We start from the raw sequence: 20,439 nt of genomic DNA, 5'->3' as shown, positions 1-20,439 counted from the left end.
GCAGTGCAGATGGACAACATATTAATTGGGCCTCTTCTCAAATGTTTGGTTGGAGCTGAAACGAGAAGGAGGGGAGGTCGGAAATGTGTTGAGGGGAGGAGGGTGGGGGCTGGATAGAGAGATGTAAAGGGTAGAGGTGGACAGAAGGGCACACGCACACCCAGGGGGATTGGGAAGGGGCGGCCGCGGGGGGTGGAGTGGGGGTGGGGTGGGGGTGGGGTGGACAGCTGGGCACAGAGAGGGGGAGGGGGGTGTCTGGGTGGGCCTCGTGTGCACATGGACGTCTAGCAGCGTGCGCTCACGTGCGCGCGCGTGTACGTATGTCTGCCCGCGAGTGTCGCTAACGTGCGCGTGCATATGTTTGTGCGGAGTCGTCGCCTTGGAATGTGGGTGTGCATGTCTCGGAGCGTGTCTGTGTGTGTGTGCTACACGACGTCCCATCAAACACACACCCCATCTGGCTCCAGCTGCACAGACTGCGGTGTTTCCCCCTCGAAATCTAAGCCCCATCAGTGCTAGCATGACAGATGACATTGTCATGGATCATATCATCTCCGCCGTAGCCTCAGTGCGCTGGGTTATCTCTGCTGTTTGGCGTTCCTTGCTTTTCTGGTTTCATTATGCTGTAATAATTGGTAATCACCCACTGGCATGATCCCACTGATGTCTGCCTGTGGGTGGATATTCCTACAGGCAGGGAAGGAGGGAGAGAGAGAGAGCGAGGGGAGTGAATGAAGGTCTGGCCAAGAAGATGGAGAGAGAGAGAGAGAGAGAGAGAGAGAGAGAGAGAGAGAGAGAGAGAGAGAGAGAGAGAGAGAGAGAGAGAGGGGAGTGAATGAAGGTCTGGCCAAGAAGATGGAGAGAGAGAGAGAGAGAGAGAGAGAGATAGAGAGAGAGAGAGAGAGAGAGAGAGAGAGAGAGAGAGAGAGAGAGAGAGAGAGAGAGAGAGAGAGAGAGAGAGAGAGAGAGAGAGAGAGAGAGAGAGAGAGAGAGCAAGAGAGCCCGAGACAGACAGAGATAAAGAGAAAGAGGGACAAAGAAAGAGAAGGAGAGCAGTCAACTGGAGGAGTGGGATTGAGGAGATGAGTGGGGAGGAAAGGTTGACAGAAGGGCGGAGAGGTGAAAGAGGACAAGAAGAAAATAGGAAGGGAGGAAGACAGATGGAGGAAGGTGGGGGGAAAAAAAGATGGAAGGAGACAGATGGAGGGAGAGGAAAGGGGTGAAGATGAAAATGAAGAAATGAAAGGGGTATTTTTCCCTGTCTGTTCATCGGGACACTGTTTATTAAGTTTTCACTCTTTTAGATCTTTTGCCCGTCGCCCTTTCACCTCCATCTCTCTCTCTCTCTCTCTCTGGTCTCTCTCTCTCTCTCTCTCTCTCTCTCTCTCTCTCTCTCTCTGTCTCTCTCTGTCTCTCTCTCAGATGCCTATTTCTTAGACATTTATCATCACCCCCTTTATCTCACACCTTCACCATTTAGTTCTCTCTAGTTATAGCTTGCTCCTTTTCTCTCTCTCTCGCCACCTCCTCATTTTCTCACCATCCCCCTCCAGCTCTATCTCGCTCTCTTTCACATTCTCTCCCCATTTCCCTGACTCGGTCTGTACCTCTAGGTTCTCACCTCATGCTGCGTTGAAAGAGTGTAAATTGTGTTTCTTTAAATACCGTGGCTTCCTCAAAGTCACAGCCGTGTGGGTGGGTGTGTGTATGTGCGGGGAGAGGAGAAGAGAGGAGAGAGAAGCAACAGCATTTAACTTCCGTCTGGCATTCATATGATCTCAGTCTTCAGCTCATGCTCCCACAAAATAATCCCGTTCCCGAAACCTCAACACAAACGCTCCTATATTGTCTAGACAGCATTCAAGAGAAGCTTCCCATAGACGGCATTGTGACACAGCATCGCCTGCCTTCTCGACTCAAATCCTATAGGCTACGCTGCTACAGATGTAGCGACTCGTGTCTGCAAGTCTGTCGCGGTCGACCGCCTGATGTTTGATGCGTCAGGGCAGCCAGTGTGCCAAAGTGTGTAGCCTATGCCGACTTGGAAGATCTATTACGGCCACAAGAATGAGCTCAAGATGCCATTGGAGGAGACACTAATCTCGTCTCCATTTGACCACTAATTCAACCCCAGCCCGCTAGAGCTTGTGAGGCTGGCCACAATGGAGGGATGAGCAAATGGAGTCGTACTCACTGTGGCAAAAGGCCATGGCCTGAAATAGCTCTTAATAGCTCTTAATGTTCTGTTGACGTCTTAGTCAATCTGGCTGTTTGGTTGGTATGACCACCTAACTGTAATCTTTTTTGGATTTGAGTTCCAAACGATTTCCAGTTACTTCGAGTGCCTTAAGGGTTCGGATGCCATTTAGGTTGCGGTTTAGGTTGACGTCTCTGCCAGCTAAACATAGTCACGTGTAGGCCCTCGTGAAGGGTTTTCACTGTAAACTCCAAACTCTTACACTACAACGCTGCTTAGAAATGTCGGGACTTTGACTATTTTGTACTACCACCTAACTGCATGTTTTTACGCGTAAGATTTTCCCATTTAGTGTGAGTGTCCGAGTTCCTCCTGTCTTCCTGCTTTGCCTCTTTTATGTACCAACTGGAGTTCCACTGCTCACTTTATAAGCAGACGTTCTCGGAGAGAAGGAGAGAAAAAAATCGATAGAACCGCCCGGTGCAAGGATGTGATAATTCTGCAGTCTGAATCTGTACCTGTCTACCCCGCTGACAATTTAGTTCCAATTAAACTATTTATACATGCCATGTTTACAGAGGTGAGGACATGCCTAGGCGAGTCAACGTTAAAAAGTCAGTGTTGCTGTCGTTGGTTGAAATGCATTAGGTTTTTCAGTCCTATCGACGTATCAAAATGCAAGAGCGAGCTCAGTTAATGGAACGAGTAGTTTCTGTAGCTCATGTCCACCATATGATTTATCTTCCAGTGGGATTTTAGATTTAGGCCACCTCGCAGTGTAGCAATTGTAATATACAGTATAAATCAATTTGCCGTTATTAAACCGGGAAAACCAGGTATCTTATGCAGTGTTGGACCAAATTGCCTGAAATTGCATTGGAAATGTGCAGAAGTATTTGAAAGGATGCAGAAGAAAGAGAGTTCTACAAGAGAGATCCTCACGCAGAGCGATGCAAACATTGCATCCAACAGTCACGTGCTCCCGTCCTCTCGGAACTGAACCCGTGCCCTGTGGATGTTGCTCTATTCAAATTCAACATCCAGTCTAGGACTCTGTTTAATTATCCCAGGTCACAAGTGTTCTCCCTTTCTGACCCTCGTTACCATAATCTCTATCTCATTGGTCCATGTTCCATTCCGGAAATCCATATGCATGTCCTACAGAATGACACTGCTGTCGACACTGTGAGGTCACTTAACGCCATTTAGTTGGTGAAATGCCGCTCATCCCCCCACCGACCCGTCGCTTTTCTGTTCCGAGTCCCCATAGGGATTCCTTCTCCTCCTCTCTACTCATCACTCCATTCCCTTAGCGACTGTAACCTCCCAGGGTAGTGGGCTGGGATAGGCTCATCAGTCACACACACACCCTGAGACCCAGGGCGCCCGAGCAATTTATCACAGAAGCACGCAACAACCACACCACACAAACACACACACACGCAACAACACCCACACAAGACACAACAACAACACCCACACAAACACACACACAAGCACACAACAACACCCACACAAACACACCACACACGCAACCCCCCCCCCCCCCCCCCCCCCCCCTCGAAACGTGCCGGTGACAATGAAACCTGAACTGACTGTGCTTTCTTGTTTTCTTTTGTCTTCTTTGTGCCTAGACGATGACCCCTACCAGCCGATGACCTCGACCAGACCGTGGCAGTGGGCGGGACCGTGGACGCTGACCTGCCAGGTGCAGGAGAGCGACAACTCCTCCCTCCAGTGGTCCAACACCGCCCAGCAGACCTGTACTTTGGAGAGAAGAGAGGTGAGGCAGGGAGGGAGGTGAGAGAGGTGAGGGAGGGAGGGAGGGAGGTAGACTTACCGGGAGTGAGTCAGAGATAAATGCAGGAGGGGAAGCAGGAGACGATGACAGGAGAGGGAGGGAGGATGACAGGAAGGAGGGATGACGGAAAGAGAGAGAGAGATGGAGGGGGGGGTGGAGGGCAGGGAGAGCTAGATAAGAGGAGGTCAGGTAAATGTGTTTGTGAGACGGTGAGAGAAGAGAGTGATAGAGAGGACAGAGAAAGGTTGTGCTTGTGTGAGAGAGCAGTAGAAATAGAGAGGAAGAAAGTGGGATGGAGGAATACCAGGAAAAGACAGGGTGAGGAGGCAGAGAGAAAGAAAGAGAGAGATGGAGGGAGGGAGGGAGGCGAGAGGGACCAAAATAACTAGGCTGGCCTCTGCTACAGTAGCTATACCCTCAGAGGATATCAGATCACAACAATGTCTGCAGAGAAGAGACCAATACTGACCCAGTCACACACACACACACCAACACACACAGGCAAACACACTGATTATGCATACCCTCACACACTGCTGTACACACAGGGACACCACATGCAAGCTATGGTTGTACACACTAATACACACACCCTACACACTCACATACAAAAGTGTTCCCATACAAAAACACACACACACATGGTCCATCCAAATGATTTGTATTGACCTACCTGTACATAGTGATTTTATTGGTGCTGAGATAGGAATGGCATATTACATTTTCAGGTTCAGATCAATACCACATCATAAGGTAAAAATCACATGATTTCTGAAATACATAAGGTTCCCCTCATAAACAATATTTATCACAATAAAAAGAATGTCAGGAGGGAGGAAGAGAGAGAGAATGACTTGTAATTCCTTCTTCTCGCTTAAATATAAAAATACATCAATATATATATATATATATACCCCTCAAAATATTTCTCTATATGTATTTCGCCACTTTAGCAAAACAAACACTGAAGACTAGACATCTTGGTGGGACTCCTTCCCTCCTTTACTAGTATGGTCAGAAAATGTGAAGATTATCTCAAGGACTCCATGGAAACTACCACTACTACGCAAGAGAGAGAGATAGAGAGAGAGAGGAGGAAGAAGGGGGGAGGGGTAGAGAGAGAAGACATACAGAAAGAGAGATAGAGTGATGTAAAGATGGAAGCAAGGGAGATGAAGGTGGAGAGAGAGATGAGAGAGAAGGGAAGATTGAAGGGAATGAGATGAAGGGGGTAGATAGAGAAAAAGAGAAGTGTGGAAAAAAAGAATGAGGCAGACAGATAGTTTTGGGAGGCTCCAGGGGGCAGGACATAGCAGGCAGGGGAGCTCTGCTAGACAAATGGACCTCAGTTACTGATAAACCTGGCAGACAAAGCACTAGGGTTGGAGCTATAATACACACACACACACACACATCCTGAACACAAACACACACAGAGACACACACAGACTCACTCACTGAACCTGATGCATATGTCTAGACAGACCAAAAAATCCCATCGCTCACTAACAGACAAACAGACAGGCATATATCAGACTACCCGTAGAGGTCAAAGATATCATGCAGATGAGACTTGAAGTCATTTCTAGATGTTTCATCATCTTCTGGTAAACTCTTACAGCTCACTCCCTCTGCTGTTTGCCTCTGTGATGCCAACACTTTAATGTTGCTTTTCTCTCTATACCCCCCATCTTGTTTTCTTCCCCCCCCCCCTCCCTCCTTTCCTTTTCCCTCCTCTGTCAATCTGCAACCGCCTTCTTCCTTTCACTTGTTCTCCCTCTATAATTGCTCTCGTTTCCTTCTCCTCTCCCATTGCCACCGTGTCACATTATTTTCTTCACCCCGTATTTCTCATTTTCTCTCTCGCTCTCTCTCTCTCTCTCTCTCTCTCCTCTCTCTCTCTCTCTCTTCTCTCTCTCTCTCTCTCTCTCTCTCTCTCTCTCTCTCTCTCTCTCTCTTTCTCTCTCTCTCTCTCTCTCTCTCTCTCTCTCACTGTCTCTCTCTCTCTCCCTCAATCCCCCCCTCGCGCTCGTGGGCACGCACATGCACCCCTGCATTACCCTCACCCCTCCCACCCTCTCCATTACACCCCCCCCCCACTCCTCTCCCTACCCCCTACCCCATACCTCCCCACCCCTTCCGGCCTCAGCTCTGAGAGATAACCGCATCCAGCTGCACAGGTCCACCAGCACTCTGCTGTCCATCACCATCGGCGAGGTGCAGCTGTCTGACGAGGGGGAGTACACCTGCTCCATCTTCACCATGCCCGTACGCACCGCCCGCGCCACCGTCACCGCGTGCTGGGTGAGTGTATGTGTGTGTGTGTAAAGAAGGGCTGAGGGGGGTAGCAGGGGAAGGTGTTTGAGATATGATATGTGGGTTGGGGTGTGTGTGTGTGTGTGTGTATTCTGTGTTTTCCACAATGTTTGCTTTGAAGCAGCTGTGTCTCCAGTATGTAACCAGCCAGTCTGGGTTGCCAGGTGTGCCGGGAAAACCTCAAATCTCCGGGTTCGAGCCGGGAAAACCTCAAATCTCCGGGTTCGAGGACGCCGTGCAGGAGGGAGGTGAACTCACCCTTACATGCACCAGCTCTGGGAGCAAGCCCCTGCCGTGCTCCGCTGGTACAGAGGACAGGAGGAGCTTCAAGGTACCTGTGTGTGTCTGTGTGTGTCTGTGTGTGTCTGTGTGTGTCTGTGTGTGTCTGTGTGTGTCTGTGTGTGTCTGTGTGTGTGTGTGTGTGTTCCTGCATGCACGTCAGTTTTCTAACAAATGCTTGTCGATGTGTTTATCAGCGTACCAGCATGTGTGTATGAAGCACTGTCCTTGTGTGTCTGTGTGTGAGTGTCTGTGTATGAGTGTCTGTGTGTCTGTGTGCGAGTGTCTGTGTGCGAGTGTCTGTGTGTCTGTGTGTGAGTGTCTGTGTGTCTGTGTGTGAGTGTGTGTGTGTGTGTGCGTGCACGCTGTAGTCCAACACACAGAAGAAGAGCGATGGGTAAAACAGATAGTGTCTGGAGGATAAAGAGAGGATAAAGAGCAAATCTAGCAGCAGAAGAGAGTGTGTCGGGGGAGTTTGGGGGAGAGCTGGGGGGCGGGGGGGGGGGAATATACAGCAACATTTTCTGAGAGGAACAGGAAGCTGTATTAGGATAGATTGACTGACCTTGCTTCCTGATAAACCACGAGAAGACAAAGAAGAAGCCGGAGATAAGTGACAGGAATAGAAACGATGTATGTGTGTGTGTGTGTGAAAGAGACAGAGCCCTTGATGAGTGCAACCTCGTGTGACAGACGGGAGTGTTTCAGTTGAGCCCCGAAGCTACCAGCGGATCCTTCACACACACACACACACACCCAAGCAGACACACATGCGTATGTCTGCCCTTGGATCAGTGATGCAGTCACACACTCGCAGACTACCAGAATGGGATCAGACACACACACACACACACACACTGGAGGATTATGACAGCAGAACAGAGCAGAGAGGAGTGGAAGTCAGCACCATGGGTCAGTGTGTTGTGATTGCAGGCTCTTGTGTTTGGATCACATGGCCCTGCACAGGAGTGTCAGTACGAGATGCTCTGATAGAGGGAGGGCCTGCACTCAGCTCCACCTCTTTAATAGGCTCACTGAGGCCAGAGGGAGGGAGGGAGGGAGGGAGGGAGGGAGGGAGGGAGGGAGGGAGGAGGGAGGAGGGGAGAGAGGGAGGAGGGGAGGGGGGAGGTGAAGCATAAGGAGAGGGAGCAGGAAAGGATGGAGGAGGGCCAGAGGAGAGGGGGTGGCTGTGTGTGCGAGAGAGAGAGACAGAGAGAGAGAGAGAGAGAGAGAGAGACAGAGAGAGAGAGAGAGAGAGAGAGAGAGAGAGAGAGAGAGACAGAGAGAGAGAGAGAGAGATGAAAGAGGGGACCGGACAGAAAGGGGCGGCTAGAGATGGAGACAGAAAGAAAAAGCAAGGGAGGGAGAGTGAAAAAAAGAGAGAGAGAGAGAGAGAGAGAGAGAGAAAGAGGAGAGAACAGAAATAAAGGGATATAGAGGTCCAGTATCAAAAGCACCTTTGATTGAACTGAGGAAAAATTGATGAGTGATGAAATGGATGGTAGATTCCGGAAAGGGGATTTATATGGAGGACTGAGAAGGAGAGAGAGCGAGAGTGGGAGTTAGAGTAATGGAGAAGAATGAAGGGTAAGTGCTTTGAGGAGTGTCTCACGAGGATGAAGCTGTTCAGTGTGTAAGTGAAAGAGTCTATTGATCAGCAGTTGGGATCGATTGATACGTATTGAATCTGTTAGAAGCATAATGTATGGTGTCATCATTCCCCCTCCTTCTTTGTGTGTGAAAGAGAGGGACTGGGAGACATTGTGGCCGAATATGTATGTGTATTGTGTACGTGTGTGTTTGTGTGTATTGTGTACGTGTGTGTTTGTGTGTATTGTGTACGTGTGTGTTTGTGTGTATTGTGTATGTGTGTGTTTGTGTGTATTGTGTACGTGTGTGTTTGTGTGTATTGTGTACGTGTGTGTTTGTGTGTGTGCGTGTGCGTGCATGTGTGATTGTGTATGTGTGAGAGCACGAGAGCAAGAAAGAGGGAGATATATTATGTCTGATTGTGTGTGTATTCCATGTCGATGCGTTTGTGTGCGTGTATTCCATTTTGTGTGTTTGTGTGTCTGTGTTCCATTTGGGTGTGTTTGTGTGTATGTGTGACAGAGCGACACAGGCAGTAATATCCTGGAGTGATCGGGCTGTATTATAATTTGTGAATATAAGCTAATTTGACATTCAGCCGCATGTCTTAGTATTATTATGCTAGCGGAAAAAAGAAATCAGAGGCTGTGGCATTTCAAGAGCGTAATATTGGCTGTGTGTGTCTGCGTGTGTGTGTGTGTACGTGTGTGCCTCTCATCTATGTCTCAGCTTGCCTGTTTATGCACACGGGTCTCTCTTATGCACACGGGTCTCTCCGTGAAGCGCATGCCATCCAGAACAGGCTTCCCTGTGTGCGAGCCCCGTATTTTCTTCGCATGTGTGTGTTCTCTGTTTACCTGTACGGGCTCCGTCCTTCATAATTGCATTCTGTCTGTTCCCTCTGCCTCACGCGCTCGCGTGTGTGCGTGTGTGTCACCAGGCCGCCAAGAGGAGGCGAAGTCCAGCCCGGACGAGCCGACCTACACAGTGATCAGCGAGCTCACGCTCACGGCCAGCCGGGACGACGACAACGTGATGATCGCCTGTGCCGTGGACCACCCGTCCCTGTCCCCCGGGGACAAGCGGACTCGAACAGCCCCTCCGAGTGCTGTGTGAGTGCTGCCCCCCGGTGGGACCAACACCGCCACTGCAGCCCCCCCCCCCCCCCCTCCGGGAACTCACAGGCGCTCCCTTTCATTCACAACAAACCGTCATTGGCTCTCGTGAGATTCAAACCCGATGGGAGTTTTCGTGTGGACATACTGCCCCCTGCTGGAATACACGTGTTAGATGATTGCTGGAAGATCTGTGGATTGATGACTGAGCCGTCACAGACAGACCTACAGAGAGAGAGAGAGAGAGAGAGAGCGAGCGAGCGTATGTGTGTGTGTGTGTGTGTGTGTGTGCGTGCTTATGAACAATGTGTGTGTGAGGGATTCGGATGTATGATGCATTATGACCGGATGTCTTTTTCTCCCAGTTACCCCTAACGTGAACATCCAGCCAGAGAGTGACCTTCCCAGAGAGGGGGGGAAATTCCACCTGCAGTGCATGGGCAACGGAAACCCCGAGTAAGACACACGCGTCGTACACACACTCGCATGACGCGTTGCCCTTAACACACACAAAGACTATGGGAGCACACTTGTACACTCCCTTGTCTGCCCCCCCCCACACACACACACACACATACAGACATCTACACAAACATACACTGTAGTAGCACCCCTGCATTATAGATGAACCTTCGGAGAAGCAGTCTATCGATTTCACTCCCCTCTCCTCTCTGCTCCCCTCCCCTCCTGTCTGGCTTTTGCTTTTCATCCTTTTTCGCTTCCATCTCTCCGCTATCCCTCCATCACGCACTATCTCTCCACCACAGTGTCACTCACGCTCAGTCAGTCTGGTCAGAGGCGGGCTGGCCTGTCAGGGGGGTGGGGCGTCTCCCCACCTCTTCATCATGTCCTCACTCCTCTATCTCGCCTTGCACCTTTTCCTCCCCGCCCCCCCCCCCCCCCCCCCGCGCCCCCTCTCCATCCTTCCTCGGTGCCCTCTGTGGCGATGTGTCAGTCTGACACTGAAACATACACACACACACACATACACACACTCGCACCCAGACAGGTCGACGAGCACACACACGCAATCGTACACAGAGAGGGAGGCCAACACAAGTGTAGAAACAGATTGTACACACGCACACACACACACACACACACACAAACAGATTAGGGGTAGTGGAGGAGAGGAAATATAAATAAACAGCAGGCTGGATGATTGACAGGTGAGAAGAGACCGGGGGGGGGGGAGAGAGAGTTTGGGGGCTGGGGGGGAGGGGGGTTGAGGATGCACACACACCACACACAAACCCTGGGAGGTAGCTCAAGATCAGAATATCCAGGAGAAGGAGAAGGGCAAGAGGAGACAGCCAGGGACAGAGGGGCCGAAAGCAGGCGGGGGAGGAGGGAAGAGAGACAAAGAGAGAGATTGACGGGAGAGGAGAGAGGGGATAAAGAGAGGGGGACGTGTGGAAGAGATAATGAGAGAGAGAGATCAGCCTTCAGGTGTCCGTCAAAATCCAATCAGCTTCCAGGGCGTGTCCACGTCTCGCCAGCGCCCGCCCACCTGCCCACCCACAATCCTACCCCAAGGAATACTGACAAAATATCAATTAACAACACGACACGTGCAAACCACACGCGCACACACACACACACAGCCTGTGTCTCATCTCAGAACAGCATCTTGACAAACAGAAGAGTGTCGTATAAAGAGCCTTCTAATCAAATACAAGAGGAAATGGATGATTATTGAATTCCCTTCCATCTCAGTGCATTCCCTTACACGCTTATCTATTTAATCAGCGCTGAGTGCTAGTAATAGGCTCACATATCCACATTCACGGTAGTTTAGTCTCCTCTCTCGACTCTCTTAACAAGTTTACGTCCATTATGTACTATTTGATATGACAGACATGATACAGAGACTGCTGTGTCCATGCAGGTGGAACTGAGTTGAATTGGTTTTACTCGGTCACGATCGTACAAACGGCCTCGTTTAGCTGTTTTGGTGGCGAGCGTGCGCGTCTGTGAGTCAGACGAGTCAAAATGGAAACCTGGAGAGATGTGGGGGAGGAAAATGTGAAAATGAGTACAGACAGACTTACAGACAGACAGATATACAGATATATGGACATACACACAGACATACAAACTGTAGAATCTACAGTTTTTTTTTTACAGTGTAGATACATACATATACTGTACACACATACATACATACATACATACATACATACAGACTGTATACTGAACGTACATACATACATATAAACATACACACATACATACATACATACAGACTGTATACTGAACGTACATACATACATATAAACATACACACATACATAAATACATTCTTGCTCCTATCTCAAACCAATGGCTGTACAGTTGAATTCAATTTACGCAATGTGGTTTTAGAATAGATTGATAAAGTAGAGTAGGCTGTAATTCAGTATTAATTGCTTTAATACTGCTTAGCACTACAAAGCAGTCTGATTACATGTCATAATTTATCGTATGGTCTCATGATGTCAGAGATAAACAATAGACTCTTCATGAGGATGTGATGTGAAATGCTGTTGCTGCAGTAGCTGGAAATACTGACCCCTCTGTTCTGTTTTGCCTGTTTCTGCTCCCTCCTCTTTTTCTTTCTCCCTCTTTCTCCTTCCTCCTCTCTTCCCCCCTCTGTCTCACTTTATCGCATCGGACCCACACACTCTCTTTCTCTCTTTTCTTCTCACTCTCAATTGACTACGTCCCCGGTTCTTCATCCCTGCTCTCATCCTTTCTCTCACACAATTGGTCTCTCGATCTCTCTACCCCTTCTTACCACTCTCACTGTCCCCCCCCACACACACACACTTCTCCCTCCCTCCCTCCTCCCTCGCTCCTTCCAGACCCATGTCGTTCTCGTGGGAGAAGAAAGATGGCGGGGACCTCCCCCCGCTGGCCAAGGTCGACGGCAGCTTCCTGCGCTTCGAGGCGCTCAACAAGTCCGACAATGGCGTGTACATATGCCAGGCGGACAACGGCATCGGCAAGAGCCAGGGGGAATACACCCTCCTCGTCCAAGGTAGGAATACCGGTAGGGGGGGGTCGGGGGGTGGGGTCCTGCCCTGAAGGCCTGGAGGTCGGGGTCTCTTTGGCGTGTTTTTCTTTCTGTTGTTTCTCTCGTTGTGCTTTTCTCCTTTAACTGTTACCGACGACTTTCAAGCGTCCGCCGTCCTCCCTTTTTTCTGAATTTTTTTCTTTTGTTTCTTTTCTGTTGATCTCTCTCTCTCTCTCCCTCCCTGTCTCTTTCTCCACCGCCACGCCATCCACCGCTCGCGCTTCGCTCCTCCGCTCCTTTCTATGCGTTGTCTTTGTCGTGTGGACGCCTCCTCCTCTGTTGTGCCTCCCCTCGCCGTGCGCCGGCCCGCTCTCCCGACCCCTCAGCTCCGTCCGAGTCGAGCCACCTCCCCCCCACCTCTCTCTTCCTCCCCTCCCCCTCCGCCTCCTCGGACGCCCCGCTGCCCTCCCTCGCCCCGACGTCTCTCTCTCTGTCACCCTCGCTCACGCCCGCCGTCGACCCTTCGACCCCTCCGCCCACTCCCCCGCCGGCGGTCTTCTCCTTCTCCGCCCCGTACCCCACCGACATCCCGCCTCTCTCCTCCACTCCTCCTCCTCCCTCCTCCTCTCCTCCTCCTCCCTCCTCCTCTCCTCCTCCTCCTCCCTCCACCTCTCCTCCTCCTCCTCCCTCCTCCTCTCCTCCTCCTCCCTCCTCCTCTCCTCCTCCTCCCTCCTCCTCTCCTCCTCCTGCTGTGGTCAATGTGCCCTTTCCCTCCCTCTCCAACTCCCTGTTCCCCGACGTCACGCCGTTCCCTGAGCCCTTCCCTCAGTCTCCCTCCTCATCCTCCTCTTCCACTCCTCCAGACAACGTCACCCTCTCTCTCGCTCCCCCCGCCGCCTCCACCCTCACTCCCCCAGTTCCCACACGGCTGAATGGAGTTTACAGTTTCACAGGTAAAACCACCTTAGTTCTACACTCAACACGAGCAGGCGCTCACACACACACACACAGGCACGGGATGATAAACTACAGCTTATGCATGCCTTAACACATACCCCAGAGTCTCATTGTGTGTAAAAGCGGTTGCAGTCTGTTCACGAAATGCAGTGCATACTTCTAAGAGCTTCAGCCCCTGGAAGAGCTCATTAGCTCCCGTGACGCGAAACACAAACACACAAGCGATTCAGCTGGCGTGCCGGCGACACTGACGGCGAGCAGAAGCGAACGCCATTCACGTCGCGTAGTCACATTTCTCATGTATGTGTCTCTTGTTCTCCTCCTGTCATTGTCAACACTCCTTGATCTCTCTAACCCCCCCCCCCCTCCGTCACACACGCTGCTTTCGGCCATCCACTATCCACTCATCCATCCACTCCTCCATCCATCCATTCATCTGTCCATCCTCTTGAGAAGACGCCTCAGACAACGCTGCAGGTATTGTTTTCCACGGTCACACACTCACCACTGTCTCTCTGTCTCTGTTCGGGGGTTCTGTCTGTCTGTCTGTTGCTGTCGGTTGGTTGTGTCTGTCTGGCCTGACTACGTACAAATGAATACGAATGGGGGAACGGTGAACTGTCGAGAGAGAATACACACTTTCTGGAGCCCACACATACAGACACACACACAACCCTGCCACCCTGAACATCCACGAAACACACGCAAACACGCCCTGTCTTAGTGGAGTAAGTCAGTACTGGCGCGCACCGAATTGTGTGTGTGTGTGTGTGTGAGAGGAGTGCAGGTCTGGCTTCGAGGTGGCCCTGTTCTTGGTTCCTGTCTTGTTTCCCTGGTGCCGACAGCAGGATTTATGTGCTAATTCACTATGCTGCCTCCTCAGCAACCACCCCACCTCACCACCACCTTACCAACCCATGTCCCACGAGGCTCTGACAGGCTCTCTGATGAACTTGCCCCACTCTCTTTTGCTCCCCCCTCCCACCCCCCCACCCATTCTGTCTCTTTCTCAAACTCTTTTTTGATTTCTCTCTTTCTCTTTCCCTATCTCCTCTCTCTCAGGGTTATTCATCCCTGTATTGTGTCTGGTCTCTGCTCTGCATTTTCGGGGGGGCCTGTTCTCTCTTCTGATTGACTGTCCTCGGTCAACGTGCTCCCTGTGATTGGTTGTGCTGCTCCCTTCTCACTTTCCATTGTCTCTCTCTCAACCCTAACCTTCCTTTCTTCTGACATGCTGTGCAGGTGTCCTTCTCGTTCCTCTGCCATCTCCTCCACAGGCTCCACTGTGCACCTTCCATCCTCTGTCCCGATTGGCTGTCTTCTAGCCCCTCAAAGACCTGCTGTCAGGAAGGAACAGGCCTCTGTCTCTCTCTTCTGTTTCTCTATCACATCCTTTTTAATCTTCCTTTTTTTCTTCTTTGTTTTGGCTATCACAGAATGCCCTAGTGTCCAGCAGTTCTTGGGTGACTTTTAATGTGATTTCCTGGATTCTCCCGAGTTTTACCAAGTGTAACCAAAAGCCAAGCAACATGAAAGAAGCTTATGTAAACTATAAACGGGGAGAGGCATAAAGTTTGGGAGAATGAATGAAGCCTTACAATATACATTGTTTGGCAGAATATATTAATAGAGTCTCAAAGTAATTGACATGAAAATAACTTTTAACTACAGTCAATGGTCCCCATAGATGAAGAAATAATTGCGAACAGCTCTTTGTGACATTCAGTCGAATGCAGCTCGTCGTGTTAACAGCTTCTTTTCTTTTGCCTGGCTTCTAATCCCTTATTTCTCCGTTTGTTGTATTTCCCAGGTCTGTGGTTTATCTGCAAAGTGAGACAGCCTCTCACTTTTATCCGTTTGGTCTCTCCCCTCCCTGCTGCTCTCTCCCCTCCCCTCTCAGACCCGACAGCCATGTCGACCTCCTCGGGCGTGGACCACGCCGTGATCGGGGGCGTGGTGGCGGTCATCGTCTTCATCCTGCTGTGTCTGCTCATCGTCCTGGGCAGATACCTCATCAGGCACAAAGGTGACCCTCCCTCCCCCTCCCACCCCCCCACCGATGCTGTCACACTCTCTATTAATACTCCCCTCTGCTGCACGGCACTTCTCCTCGCAGCTCCTCTCCACAGCGTACCAACCGCTCTCAAGAGCGCCCACGCACTCACTTCACCGCGCTGGATGTTCCACGTTCAGCACTTTCCAATTGGTGTAAAAGCCTCTCGCTTTGGAGTCATGTCAAAATGTTCTTAGCGCAGTCACATCCAACATAAACCAAACATCACACGCGTAAAAAAAAAAAACTCCCCCCGTGTACAGTACAGACATTTTACAATATGCCGTACCCCATGTTCCACGTTTCCCGCTTCTGCCGCAGTCGACCCTTTCGCACAGCGTGTACGATGTCCCGGTGCATTTGCTTTTCTTTCTCTCCTTACTCTCTCCATTCTCACTGAAGTCTCGTTCTCTCGTTTGACCTGTTGACCTTTTCCTCCTGCTCTTCTCCGTAGGGACGTACCTCACCCACGAGGCCAAGGGCTCGGACGATGCCCCCGATGCCGACACGGCCATCATCAACGCAGAGGGGGGCCACTCCGGGGCCGAGGACAAGAAGGAGTACTTCATCTAGTGGGCGGGGCTTCCCGGGGGGAGAAGGGGTGGGGGGAAGGAGAGGAGCAACGAATCTCCATTTGTCTTCACAAAGCTTCAGTTCTTTACTCAGCCAGTCAAGGGCCAGGAGTCAAGGGGCGGAGTCAAGGGGCGGAGTCAGGTGGGGGACAGGAAGGGAGAAGAGGAAGAAGGTCAAGCATTGGTCAAACGGTGTTGGAAGAACTGAAGTGCAGGAAATGAAACAGAGAAATAAGCTTCACTTGGTTAGGACCTGCATTGAGAAAAAAAACTGGGAAGTGAAATTTTTTGCACTGACATACATGGACATGAGATATTATATTTCCTGAAACACACACACACACATACACACCAACACTCAAACTCCCAAGCACTCTCATACACACTTGAATCCCCACATAAAACCCATCCTTAAAAGTTTCGGCTACAATTACGTTTTGAAAATACAATCTCACGCTTTATTTTCTCAATTGAGACTTGCTAGAGGATATTTTCTATACATTACGGTACATTCCTTTCACATTAGCCAGACAAATGTGAAATTATGCTCAGAACTGTACTCTCATGTTTACATGCACCCCTCTTGTCTTTTGTTTTCAACTGCATTCTGGCCATTATGCCGCCCATCTCTCTCTCTCTCTCTCTTTCTCTCACGCATTAACACGTGAAATCCACTTAAATGACTGATGTACATATCCATTTTCTCCTGCTCATCCTCACTCTTTCCTCAGCTGCGCTGAAAAAAGTTCCTTCTCCCACCAACACACACACAGTTGCTCATACTGTGTTGTCAAAGCAACCAACTCCAGACACGCCCCCCCCCCCCCCCCCCAATCCAGATGCATCGCACTACAAGACCTTACGCAGCGCCACACAACAAACTCATGCAGTCAGATTTGCAGGACCAATATAAATATATAAATATATATATAATTATATAGCATTCTTTTTACTCAACAGAAAATGTTTGGTGTGCTGTAAATACAGTATAATTTCTCTCTACCATCTCTCTCTCTCTCTCTCTCTCTCTCTCTCTTACACACACTCTTTTTCATCTCTCTCACACACACCTTCAGCCTATTCTATCCTCTCTCCCCTGTACCACACAGTCTGTTACCGCAGTATATACTCTTAAGCCTGCCTGTTTTTACTACATGCGTGGATATGCCGAGTCAAAAATATCAATATCTGGGAAAAAAGTAATGTTGCAATGAAAATTTAAACACTAACTGCAAATGTTTGTATAAATCTTTATTTTTATTTCGGTTTTCTTTTTGTTTGGTTTTGGTGTTACCATCAGTGTTACAGTTGACAGTGTCTGTGAGTCAAGGACTTTGAGGTTTCTTATTATGATTATGATTTGAGTGATGAGGATGCGTAATATCTCTTTTTGCAAGTTACCATTAGTAACACAATTTTTTGCTGCTGCAAAAATGCGCTTACCAGCCACCCAGCGGTAATTTCATGCTGTATTGACGTCACCACACTGTAAGAGGTGAAAACCGTCACTGCACCTTTAATGACATCATCCCCCTGCAGTCTGAGTAAGAGGCCCCAGACTGGCTCAGAGGGCGCTGGGCTCCAGCCAAACTGACACAGGAGAGTGGTTTTGGTGGCTGCATCTCTCTTTTTTTCTACTCTCTCTCCCTTAACTCCTATGTACCACTTGAATTTGTCTCTCTCTCTTAGATAGTTTTTCTTTTCAGTCGTCACACTGGACCCCCCCCACAAAAAAAGAAACTCGTAGAACTAGCTCAGACGGTCTGAGGTGCGTTGATGATGTTCGACAAAGCGGCGCGCTCCGGTAAGGTGATATAGCGCCCAGGTGCAGAGAGGGGGCGTCGCTGACAGTAGTACAGGCCTACCAGAGAAGACGAGACAGACACTATGTATAGACTTGACGTGATAGTTTTCGTACACCTACGGAATGCTGGAATCAGGGATTGCTTTTGTGCCCCCACCCCCCGCACACACACACCCCACCACACCCAGTTCCAAGAGCTAATTCCGCAGGGCTGTTATGATTGGAAATAGATTGTTCTAGTGATACGACTTTAAGCTAGAGTCGGTACAGGAATGAGGGGTGAGGTTGTGTGTAAGATCCGTTTCGGGTGACTCAAGGGGTTAGGTTTAAGATAAAGGGTGGGAAAAACTGACCCCAGATGGTAATCAAGGGTGGGTCATGCACTGGAGCGAGCACACAGTCCCTCATGGGTGTGAGAGAGATGTCTGCAGACAGGATCATATGGATGAATCTCAGAACCGAGAATACCACACCTTCTGCATATTCCGTCGTTCAGGGTCCAAAGTAGGAATCCTTTTTTCCCTCGCTAATCGCGTACTTTACATGGAACTGAAATGTAACAAGTTATCAGAGGGGCTGACAGTATAGATGTGGATTGCCTCATACTGTACTCTGAGGATGTTGGTATTGTGTGTTTTGAACTTTTCGGACCTGTGTTTGCTCGTGTATCTGTATAAATTCTGTGATCGCATGAAAAGACTGCATGAGAGACGGTTGGCACTTAGATAACTTGCGAGCGGAAACTACGTTGCTGACGAGCCCATCTGTGATACAGAGGTTTGTTTATCAACAAACTCCTATACTTCCTAGTCTGCAGACATCGGCCTAGCCCAGAAACTATCTCCATGCACCCTCGGCCCTAACCACTTCAGTATTAAGGAAGCAGCATGGTAAGAAAACCAGCTGGGCCTTAGCTGGATTGGTGCCATGTTGCTCAGACCTATCCAGTGTTTTTGAATTAAGATATGAGGAAGTGAAGTAAATAGGAGGGAAAGGGTCTGGGGCTTGTTTCTGGTAAGGTTACCTTGTGTCGATACATGTGCAGTTACGGCTCTTAACCACCAGGGGTCAGTGAAAGAGCACTGTCACATTAGGCTGCGCTGTCTTATCCTCACCACCTCTGTCATTGTCTCCTTCCTACCCTGTACATGCAGTGGCAATTCACTGCTCTTTTATTTTGGTAGTGTTTTACCTAATTAAAGGTGTGCATAATCTTAAAGGCATTACTTTCAAATTCATTTGTAGTCTTTTTCTTCTTTTTTATATATAGATGATGGTTATTTGATAGTTGGATGACAGTTGTTTGGTTTCTTTTTGTTTTAACAATTTGGCAATTTTGTATAATTACATGTATATAGTGTTGCCTTTACTGGTTATACTTACAAACACACTTATATTATTGTACGCACACATGCACACATGAAATGGACATGGAGTCTGGGGACTTTGAAAACACTGTGTGTGTGTTTGTGTATGAGTGGAAGGTGTGTGTAACGATCCACCCAATCAGACGCCGGAGACACTATCTGTGTTAATTTCACAAAAATGTTATTATTTTAATGACAAGTCTTTGTTAGCTGGTTATTTTTGGATGACAAGTCTTCCTTTTAAATATATATCCATATCACATGAGAATAGTGCTGTCATGATGTATGTCAATTTGTACTATGGCTAATGATGTCATCAAAGCGAGACGGCACTATATGTCATGGCGTGTTTTGTCCATTGGCTGTTTTGTTCATACAGTATTTGCTTTTTTGTTACTCTACCAATTCAGTTGTTGACTTCAAATAAACATGCATTTGAGTTAACTTCAATTTGTTGATATTTGTATTTGTCTTCAGTGACTTTTTAATTTACATTTGACATTTACATTTTAGTCATTTAGCAGACCCTCTTACCCAGAGCGACTTACAGTAAGTACAGGGACATTCCCCCGAGGCAAGTAGGGTGGAGTGCCTTGCCCAAGTACACATCATTTTACATGGCCAGGAATCAAACCGGCAACCTTCTGATTAATAGCCCGATTCCCTAACCGCTCAGCCATTGACCCCTATAAAAACATCTGCGTAGCACTATATAGCTGATATTGTTTCTATTAGATGGTCCGCTACAAAAAAAGGTAAATTAAACACAGGTCCAGTTTCCCAAAGTCTTAAAATCGTTTTCATTTTTACAGTCCCATAGTTTAAGCCTAATAATAAATAAAAAATAAATGGTTTGTAAGATCCAAGATAATTGTCCATCTCTCAAACATGTCATGGGTGGGTTTAAATTTACAGGTGCCTGTAGACAAAGACCCAACAGAGGGCAGTAAAGCACAAGACTAGTCATGACTGTGGCCCTCTGCCAATTATCCTCATCTGTTCTTTTCTTTGTTTTTGTTCTCCCCTTTCCAGTCTTTTTAATAGGCATCTTCAACTGTGGTAATAAAATGTAACGTTTAATAATTTAATTCGACATGGAAGTACACGCCATAAAAAGCTCAAAGAATCGGACCCCTTTGCTGCAGTGTTAACCCTTTGACTAGACTAAAGGCTAATGATGCCACATCTGTTGCGTTTATTGAAGCTTCAGTTGACATACATCCATTTGCGTGTTTGTGTGTGTGAGACACAGAAAGAGCAGGAGAAAGAGGAGAAGGCAGAGACTCCATGATATCATACCAAAGTTACACACACGCACAAAATATCTTAACTCTGAGGGCCAACCAAGGAGAGGGGAGCCAGGAGGGGTAGGCCTACTCCTGGGAAAGATGTA

The 20,439-nt window shown here is 48.8% G+C and overlaps 2 protein-coding genes across 3 annotated transcripts in view; both read left to right on the top strand.

Moving 5' to 3' along the window:
* Nucleotides 1-19,496, top strand: part of cadm3 (cell adhesion molecule 3) — a 32,892-nt gene extending 13,396 nt beyond the window's left edge. Inside the window, 13 exon segments of the mRNA XM_062482328.1 lie at nt 3,832-3,957; nt 3,960-3,980; nt 6,148-6,308; nt 6,514-6,598; nt 6,601-6,645; nt 9,124-9,272; nt 9,274-9,295; nt 9,664-9,754; nt 12,142-12,317; nt 12,680-13,246; nt 13,707-13,727; nt 15,151-15,276; nt 15,758-19,496. Coding sequence (XP_062338312.1) covers nt 3,832-3,957; nt 3,960-3,980; nt 6,148-6,308; nt 6,514-6,598; nt 6,601-6,645; nt 9,124-9,272; nt 9,274-9,295; nt 9,664-9,754; nt 12,142-12,317; nt 12,680-13,246; nt 13,707-13,727; nt 15,151-15,276; nt 15,758-15,876 — 1,709 coding nt within the window. The 3' untranslated portion in view covers nt 15,877-19,496.
* atp1a2a (ATPase Na+/K+ transporting subunit alpha 2a) overlaps nt 1-20,439 on the top strand; it is a 99,440-nt gene that overhangs the window by 33,413 nt on the left and 45,588 nt on the right. The gene's annotated exons all lie outside the window — the stretch shown is intronic.

The sequence above is a fragment of the Osmerus eperlanus genome, chromosome 16 (assembly GCF_963692335.1).
Source record: "Osmerus eperlanus chromosome 16, fOsmEpe2.1, whole genome shotgun sequence".
Taxonomy (NCBI): domain Eukaryota; kingdom Metazoa; phylum Chordata; class Actinopteri; order Osmeriformes; family Osmeridae; genus Osmerus; species Osmerus eperlanus.
The sequence above is the reverse complement of the archived record's forward strand: the minus strand, read 5'-3'. Positions and strand labels throughout refer to the sequence as shown.